A 10,505-nucleotide genomic window follows, 5' to 3' on the forward strand; every position below is an offset into this window, starting at 1 on the left:
TCAATCCGTGATCGGACATATATAAATTACATATATTTACATGATATAATAAAAAGAACAAAAACTTTTCCCCCAGTTTCCTTTCACAATCCTGAATTCCAGTCTACATACTAAATATTTCAATTTATTCCTTTTTTTTCCTCCTTCCTTGTTCCTTCCATTTCATGATTTCTTTCCATTACATACTTTTTATTTCATTTGATCGACAAATTTACTCTCCCCAAGTCACCCAATGACTTATATGACCCGTTAAACAAATTCACTATTAGACAATATGAGATCAACCCAGAGAAATAAATGAAACTTTTTCTGTATTCAATGACCTTTTATTGTACGTAATCCGAAATAAATGGTCAAACTATTCATTCATACTTCATCATTTAATTCATAATTAGGCTATTATTCATTTTTTGAATTCCTGCTGTACTTTTACACATAAATATTTCAGTCCATCTTCTTTTTATTTATTTTCATTTCTAAACTAAAGGTATTAGGTTTAAATTTTTTTTGTATATCTTTTGTAAAGAGAAGTAATTTATTTTGTTAAATTTGTTTATTTTTTTATTTATTTGTTTGATTTATTTTCGTATACTCTCTTTTACTATAAGTTATTTTTTCTCAACATTTATAACCCATAAGTATCTCTTCAGCCACCCAGGCAAGAGGCTCTATTGAACCTCTCGATTCAGGTAATTGTATTCAATTTTGAAACAACTTTTTCATTAGACACCTGAACATCTGTCGAAATGTTATCACGGGACGCCAAAGAATAATATAAGCAACAAGGAATGAAACTTAATAACAACTGATTCACAAAGCACGGTCAGCCACGAGCATCGTAGTTAGCAAACTGATCCGATCGACCAAGTTGGAAACAATGGACAGATAGTGTTATTGACTTCAATCCAAAGAGGATTCTGTGGAATCGAATCTTTAAATCAATAAATTAATTTTAAATTACTCATTTTCAAAATGGCAGTAACTAGGCAAAAATCAAATACTTCAAAAAATTCGATAACCTAGGCTTATATTCAGAGACTTCTCGCCATACAAACTGTAAATTGAAAGTGCACAAACTAAGATATAGCATACGAAGAGAAGCTAAGAGGATAATTACGTGGGAGCATACAGCGCGCTCTAGAGTTGACACAGAGTAACAGGCCTGGAGGTGACAGCTCCACTTCCTCTAACCCAGTCAACAGATCGTTTTTCCTTTTCAGACATTTAGGAAATCGTAAACTTGTTACATATCACTAAAATAAGCAATATGGATACTATTTCATTTAAGATGTATCAATCAGCCAAAACGTCATTAATTTTAATCAACTTAAATTGATAAAAAATAACGTTTATTTATTCAATCCTTCTTTGAGGCTTGCAGAAGTTGAGTGTTACATACATACGCGTAACATTTCCATTGCAAGTATGACAGTTTAATTAACAGGTTAAAGCATAACTATTTTGAGTTAGGGATTAGGCCAGAGTTCAATTCTATACTTCCATCTAGAGGCTATGAAAATATACTATTTTGAAATTTATACATTTCCGGAGTATAACTGGAGGCCAAAAAAATTTTTTTTCAATCATACTTAAAATTTAAAAGCATTTCTGACCTTTCTAAAACTCTTCTTAACTAGCGAATTAATTTAAGTAAGAAATTGGGTTCTTTTTCGGGAGGTTTTCAGCTATAACTTTTTGACGGTGCATGATAGTGAAAACGTAATAAGATAACAATTCAAACAGCACTAAATTCTACTTCTAATGAGTGCCATAACTTATTAATTTGATTAAACAGAATTTCGTAAACAAAAAATGAAAAATACATATGAGTCCAAAATTAAATCATAAATGCAGTTCTGTGGGTCATGAGGCAGGTTATTAGTTAGATAAAGTAAGCGATTCCGAGATTTTAGGTCATTCTTTTTCTGCCTATAAATCACAAATGGTAGAACATAGTGAGAAGTAAAATAAAAAAAATAAATTCTACGTCGAATTAGTACTATAAGGTAATGAATAGGCGATACGGTCGTAAACCACCAACTGCCGTTCCGTGGACTCCAATAGCTCTTCTGATTGAGTCCATACACAACCAGAACAAAAAAAATGTCACTCTTTTTCTCTGCAAAGTGGTTACTAATAAATAATTATTCTGTAACTTTCTTGACCGCAACTTGGACCACGTACGGTCAAGCAATAATCTTCAATTTTGTATATTGATATAGCTACCTCCTTCTTGAGAGAACCCTTCCTCCTGAGCGAGGACCTCGGAGTGGCACGCAGAGACTCCCTGAAGACAGTTCTGTCCTTCTTGGAGCCCGAGGCCCTAGAGAGAGGACAGGCACAGAGGTGGTCCCCGCCGGCCTCCATCCGCGCCCCGACTGCCCCCCTCTCGCCTGGGCCCGCCCTCACTTCCCCCCTCACTCTATTATCACTCCTTATCTCAGCTCGGCGCGCGCCCTGTATACAGCTGTCACCGGCCCCTTTTGACGGCTATTTACCACCAGTATAGATTTATTGTGTCCTTCGTCCTACAATAGAACTCTCAACTACGAATGCTAGTTGAGAATACTTCACTTACTATAATATTCGTTTATAAATATTGTTTGTATTAAAATAATATAAAATATTATGTGTAAAAATAACAAAATACTGAAATATTATTCGGTCTACTAACTTTTTTTACTTATACCATACCTGGTCATTTCTGTCAAAGGTATGGGAGATCCTATAGTTGACAAATCTATTCTAACCAGAATCTTTATTTCCTGGGACCGCCACGTAATTAAAATCAACCAGCTCAGGCAGGAATCGAACTGTCAACTTCCACGGCCTCAGAACTTTTCTAAATATAAGAAAGAGATGGACATTTTATCTGCTTATTAATAGCCAACATTTCGATCCACACAAGATTTAACCTTTACACCTCCACCAATTATACCAGCTCTGATGAAGACCTGCAGTGTGGGTCGAAATGTTAGCTATTATTAGTGTAAATTATTTCTTAATAGTTCTTCCTGATCGCAACCAGGATTCTAATCCAAGTACGGATAGCCATATATTTTTAATAATTATACATGTATATTTCAGGGAAATTAAAGATGTTTTATTTTGTTTATACACTTAAGTTTTTTATGATAAAATAATATCTGATTTTATTTTCTTTAGTTAGATATTGGTTAATATTCATAAAAGGTGGATGCAAACGCTAGGAGAACATTTACAGGAGCTAATAAAAACCGATGGTGTATTTCAATATTCACACCGGATAGTACGTATTTCAATGTTGTTGATCACCACTCCTTAGTGTGAATGAGGGTAAGATCGAGGCTATATTTATTAAATACACCAACAATGAATATGTCTGTTTGAGGTGAAATATAATCCCATACAATTAAGGTAGAAGAGTTTTGGAGATGGTTGGTGAGTATTGTTTCGCTCGCATGAAGATAATTTTCCCAATGCACCCACAACTCATTTCGTTTCCATAGAATGTTAGCTTTAGTAATATTTAATAATTATTCACTATAGTATTTATGTATTTGAAAAAGGCTGGATAGATGGATAGTCCGGGGAAGAATAAAATTGGCTGACAAATGCTTTCATTCACTCGATGAAATATTTCATATATACATTAAAAATTCCATGGAACATTACTAGGACGCCAAAACACAATTATAGGATAAATGGCCACAACTCTCATGCCTCAGAACACAAGGAGACTAAAAAGAACGTGGATGTTGGTCCTTCTAGCATGAAAAAGTAACAAAAAACATACTATTTGTTTAATTAATGTTACAGTCTGGCAATCTTCTGATTGTAAATTTTGTAATTGTAAAGCATGTAAATAAAAAGAGAGACAAAATAAGTAACAAAGAAGGTCAACAAAATAATGTATAAGACTAAGTTTATCCCCTTATTGAACTAGGCGGTATCTTGACTACTACCTCAAGGCAAAGTCAGAAATACCACAATCAGAACTATCCTGAGGGTTCTTCTTAAAAATCATTAAATTTAGTTTCTCTTTGTTATGGTGGGTAGAGGTTGAAAAGGAACCTTTGCAAGCCCAACCGTCAATAGTACTTAAAATAAAAGAAATAAACTGCCGAATTTCGTTATTGTATTTAGACTAATAAAATGAAACCATTTGAAAACAAACTATACAAACTGAAAGAAAAATAATTTAACTAAACTTACATCAATAACAAAATTAAATTAGGTTGAATAACAGGGGAAAAAATGACATAATATCAATGGGTGATGGATGGGACTACCTCCTGAGGGTAGGTTGTTTATGACCTTGTTGAGGATGAGCCAACTTCGTTTGTAGTAAGAAAACTGATTAAGATAACGGACTGCGTAGTGAGAACAGACAGTCGAGCTGGTGTAGAGATAAAAAGATTGTAACCCGATGGTATTGTTGTTTTTTTTACAGTATACAAAAAAAAAAGAGTACATTTGTTTTCAATATAATAAAAAATCAAATGTATATATATAAATAATTATGAGAGATGGTTCAACGTGGATGACTTCTACAAGAAGATGGTTGGGGGTGCGGTCAAAACAATACACAAATAAGTTAATGTAACTTATTTATTTGTGCCAACGTTTCGTCTAGAGTTGCTTGCCTTCATTAGGGCTAAGAACAGAACAAGATAACAACTAATAAGTATAATTTTATTTTCTATACTTACTGTGGTTGTTACCTTGTTCTGTTCTTAGGCCTGAAGAAGGCAAGAAACTCTAGACGAAACGTTGGCACAATTAAATAAGTTACATTAACTTATTTTTGTTTCATTTTGACCGCACCCCCAACCATCTTCTCCTCGTATATATAAATAATAAATAAAATATCATTACATAATCGATTTTTTTAAAACCATATGTTGGCCATAACACTCTCGATTTCAACTTTTTCTAACATTCCATCGCTGGTCCGCACATGTAATACACAACTGTAAAATTGACTTTATTGTGTTGGTTGCCTCAAAATTATTTTACTATTTGCTTATAAGTAGACAGAATTGTACTCACAAAATTCTTACCGTGGTGATTGTTTTAGTATAATCATGTCGGATATTAAACATCTTGTAAATGATTTTTTTAGCAGACAAATAAAAACAAAAAGCAAATTTCACAAAATTTTACAGTTGCGTCATTATATTCTCACCAGACTTAGATTTTCCGTCAATACATAAAACATATTATATCTAATATCAAATTTTGTATTTTATTAACATCCAATTTATATTTCGATGCTTATACATTATAAAATTTTTTTTTTATTTTAATCTGTGAGTTCTGGCAGATAACTTGCTCTTTTTCTATTTTATTATTGTACCTTTTGTATCATTATTTTGAAACATCCTGTAATAATTTTTTTTATTTGGTAAAATGGTATTTATTTATTTTTTTATTGTCACTTTTATTCCACGTCTATTATCCCCTTCGTTAGTTTTATTTTATTGACGTCATAGTGCATGTCCATCTATAAATAACTGGTTATTTCATAGGAATACCTTGAAAGGAAATGACGAAAAAATGATTAATAGCTTATTTTTAGTATTAAATAAATAGTATGAACACATAGAATGTAAAACTATTATGTAATGCAAATTTTAAAATAATATATAATATATCAGTAATTTATAATTTAGGTATAATGTTTACGTACTCTTCGTGTTATTTAAAAATAAATCTTGGTTTTTACATTTTTAAATTTTCTACTACCTTTCTAGGTTAAAATGTAAAATCTTTAACCTTATAATATGGTATTATAAATATGAACAGGTATAATAATTAGAAAAAATAAATCCATTTTTGTCTCAACACTTTATTTTTCACCAGTCCAACGTTTCGGCCATTCTAGCCATCCTCAAAGACATATTCAATATAATCTCTTCCTCACATTAATTTAAAGTTTCTTTTCCAGGCTATTCTGCCCAGGTCATTTTCTTTATTATAAGTTAAAAGCCTATTTTTTTAAAATTTAAAATCATTAATATTTAATTTTTCTATATCCTATCAAACCATTTATATTGTTATATGGTAGTGTATTAATTGTTGATAATCTTATATAGGAAAATTAAATATTAATGATTTTAAATTTTTAAAAAATAGGCTTTTAACTTATAATAAAGAAAATGAAAATGAATAGCTTGGAAAAGAAACTTTAAATTAATGTGAGGAAGAAATTATATTGAAGATTTCCTTGAGGATGGCTAGAATGGCCGAAACGTTGGACTGGTGAAAAATAAAGTGTTGAGACAAAAATGGATACGAATTTTTGTTTTATTTAATAAATAATTACCTTGTCTCAAGAGATTGAAATAATATAATTAAAATAATATTAGAGTGTATTAAGGTAAACATATGTAAATATGGTAAGATCCCCAACGTTTCGGCCAATTCGGTAATCCTCAAGTACAATCATAAATATAATATTACAACCACATGAATTTTTAAAAACTTTTTACAGGCTATTCTGCCCAGAGCAATAATTTCAGTTAATGATTGTTTTGAAAGTTAAATTGGATAAAATTTATTTTATTTAATCAATTATTATTTACTCTAAATTCAATGTTTTTTTATTAAATTAATTAAAAGGATGAAGCTAAATAGCCCCATCCACTGAAAACTAATAAAGTGAATTGAGCACGCGCTTCCTGTTCCAATTTTGCTCAATTATTGTGGCATTTCATCTCTAACCTTCAAATTAATTTTATATCTATTGTTTAACTATTTTTGGTATAGTTAAAATAGTATTTTATTTATTAATTAGCTCTAATAAATTAAAACATCGACGAAATTGTCCTATCTGTTAAATTCATATTGTTATTAAATTTAATTCCCCCTTTAGTTCCCTCATCTCCTCTATTTTATAGAAGAAATAGAACTGTATATAAGTCGTTTCGGGGTTAGTGCGTTGATTAGACCTTTATTATTGGGTTTTTTTCAATTACAGGCGCTTTTTAAATATTGCTCTATCTTAAAGTCTCTACTTCCCGTTTTAAGCTAATATTTGAAAAGTGAAATAGGGCCGTCGCACTCCGGGGGTTTAGTGTGGCGGGTCCGGCGGGGAAGGATAGCCTTTTTTAGTGTTATGATCTCCTCTTGTGAGATTGTGACATGTACGACATCGACCAACCTACTCACTGTCTACCTGAGATCTTGAAAAATTATTATAAGCTCCGAAATCAGGTTATTATATATATTTACATAAAATCCGAAATTATAATACATATTTATTATCTAATAATTCATTCACGATTTCAGTAGGTTTTAAAGATTTTTTATTTTAATAGGTTATGTTATTTTTAGGTTATGAATAATTATTTATTTTGTGGTCTTTGGGGATAGAGTTTGTTCTCATACAAATAGAGCTTTTCACGACACAACATAGTGGAAAATTATTTCTAAAATAAAAAAATATAAAGTTGTAAGCAATTAAATACAAAAGAAATGCAAATTTCGTGCAACATTATTTTACATTGGAAAATATATTAAACAATTTAACATTAAAGCTAACTTTATTTATAATCTGAACACTTTCTTGAGACTGGCTAATATTGTTTAAATCAATAAAAGTTTATCCATTTTAGTCTCAAAGCATTTTTATTCGTTTATAAGTCTGACGTTTCGGCCACCTCCTCAATCCTCAAGGACCATCTTAATATAATATTAGAACCAAATCATTTAAAAAAACTACTTCATGGAGCCTAAGCTGCCCAGGTCATTTATATCAGCTCACAAATTACCCTAATTAGTCATTTTTTAACATTAAATTTAAAATTAAAATTATTTATCACATTTCACAGTAAAACTTATCACAACAATGATTGTTGTGATAAATTTTACTGTTGACTTGAATTGTGTCAAGATTGTCCTTGACGATTGCCGAAATGGCCGAAACGTCGGACGTATAAGGATGTTTGAGACTAAAATGGATAAAAGTTTATTCATTTAAACATTATAGCTATCTCCTAACTAATCTTTTTTTCTTGCGAAATCTTTCATGAGCATACAGCAATCACATGTTACAAGCAAGGTATCTAAATTGTTTCAAATACAGTTATAGAATATTAGTTTTCTGAACAGAAAATGTAGGAGAGGGGAGGTTTCTAGAGATCAGTAATTCTCTATTACTCGAATAAGAAATACGATTACCCAAGAGCTATTTATATCGATCACCGAAAATTCGATAGGCGAAGTCAATAATTCCTATAACTATTTTACAAAGTGCTAACTCCATGAGATCCTGAGATAATGACGAGCAATGGTAATCTGTACCATGAAGGGTCAGGGTTCCAGTACTTTGTAAGGAAGTACTATTACTAGACCAACGGTTGTACAAAGAGGTGATTTGTTCATGCTCAACCGTCAGATGTTTCCCCTATTAAGTGTACCAACTTTAGAATGGATAGACCCCGGAGGGCTTCCCGAACCTACATGGTTGACACAAGACTACAGTAATAGAATAAATAAACTGTACTCAAACTATTCCTAAAATTCCGTAATTCCATTCCTCTGAACACTCGTCATCTCCTAGTATCCTCTCTCGTCTTCCCCCACTTCGACTACGGATCCTTGGTGTATGGAGGGCTATCTGCAGGACTAGAGTTGAGACTTATGAATTGTTTTGTAAGATTTATCTTTGGGTTCCCCAGGCACTCGCAAGTCTCCCGCTGGTATTCCTCCGAGTTGAAGTGGCTCTATCCAACCTCCCTAAGGCAATATCTCCTTGGTGTTTTTCTATTCCAAGTTCTTAACATCAAAAAACCTACCTATATCATAGATCTCCTAACTCTTCGTTCATCCATTCACTCATTAAACACCTGATCCCATCCGAATGATTTATATATGCCCTCCTATAGAACCTCCTTCTTTAGCAAATCTTTCGTCATACGTGCAACCTCCCTCTGGAATTCTCTTCCCATCTCCATTCGCCAGTCCTCATCCATTCTCTCCTTTAAACAACACCTATTCCTTCATTTATTGAATAACCAAACCTCCATCTTTGTAATCAAATAAATAGGCAGGTATTGATTAACACTATAAACAGTAGTAAAGCCAATATACCAATGTAATTTCATTCTACTATCTGAAAAGTTGTAAGGGCTCGCCAGATAAAAATCTCACTATACGAACCATGTAATTATTCTTAGGGGACATATGTCCCAGAATAAAGTTATTTTTTCATTTCATTTCATTTCAATAAGTAATTACCTGCCACAACAGGATTTGAACCCGGGTTCTTACAGTAACTAGCATAGTGCCTCACAACTGAGCCACCCCGCTCACTGGATAGTTTTTTATTGAACTCGATTTTTTTTCCCCGCTATTTAGGAAAATTCTTTACAACGGTCTTTATCGATGTGTAATCAATCCCATTAGAACATTAACAGTGTTAAAAGTAATAGTTTATATCAATTAATTTTCTGTTTCAGTCTTTTACCTTGTAGTAATGACATTCCGATAAGTGTTGAGATCCGACAACAGGTGGCACCTCCAGCGCTGATAAGGCGTAGAGAGCGGAGGTGCCATAGAGGTAGTTTTGATACACGTCCATTCCATTCCTCAGTGGAAGGATTCACACCAGAAAGTGTATCAATTTTATTTTCTATCGTTGAAGTGTTCGATGCAAAAAAATCCTGTCCAAAGAACATAAATCTGCGAATAAATTTAAAATCTTATATACCTTTATATGTCGTATTGACACGATCTATTAATATAAATAAATTATACTTTAATATAAATAATTATATTAATAAATTAATAAATTATATTTAAACTATAAATTAGAAAGATGTCATAAAAAAACATCTAAATACTTTTAAAAATGGGAATAAGTTTTAAACATTGATAAAACAGAAGCTACTATTTTCACGAAAGAATGGGCTTTAATGTCAAGTATAGATTTAAATAATAAATTTGCCAAAGCCATTAAATACTTAGGAGTCACTTCAGACAGTGCCATATAAAATTGCTCCATACTTTAATAAGAAATCAAAATTATCCAGTAGAAATAAATTGATAATATATAAAGCTATACTAAGACACATCTTAATTTATGCCTGTCCCGTATGGAGCTTCCAAACCAAATACCTCATGATTGTTAAAAACTACCTATATTACACTATAATATCTAAAATGCACTCTGAATTAAATATAATCACCGTACAGGATCACATATATAAACTGACACATAATTTCTTCCAGTCTAGCCCAAACTCATTAACCCCTCTAATATAACACGAATAGAAAATTACATTAAAACTACAACCTGTAGATATAAACACAAAAGAACGAATCATATATTAATCTAAATATAAATAATTGATATATAGGAAGATGGTCAGGGTTGCGGTCAATAGTGAAACAAAAATAGTTTACAACTATTTATTTTCCAACGTTTCGCCCCACTTTGCAGGGCTTCATCAGGGCTAAAAAGATACAAAATGATAGAAATAAAAATAAAAAGATACAATGAAAAAAATAAAAAACAAGTA

General features: G+C 31.7%; 1 protein-coding gene across 2 annotated transcripts in view; it reads right to left on the minus strand.

The window, feature by feature from the left end:
* Syn2 (Syntrophin-like 2) overlaps positions 1 to 10,505 on the minus strand; it is a 227,035-nt gene that overhangs the window by 25,154 nt on the left and 191,376 nt on the right. The window contains exon 1 of one of the 2 annotated variants that reach the window (XM_067049077.1): positions 2,227 to 2,367. The exons of the other annotated variant lie outside the window; for it this stretch is intronic. Within the exon in view, the coding sequence (XP_066905178.1) occupies positions 2,227 to 2,367 (141 nt within the window). Of the gene's footprint in view, positions 1 to 2,226; positions 2,368 to 10,505 lie in introns of those variants that run through there. 2 annotated transcript variants of the gene reach the window in all.

The sequence above is a fragment of the Halyomorpha halys genome, unplaced genomic scaffold, assembly GCF_000696795.3.
Source record: "Halyomorpha halys isolate HHAL.00 unplaced genomic scaffold, Hhal_1.1 Scaffold1265.1, whole genome shotgun sequence".
NCBI classification, from domain to species: Eukaryota; Metazoa; Arthropoda; class Insecta; order Hemiptera; family Pentatomidae; genus Halyomorpha; species Halyomorpha halys.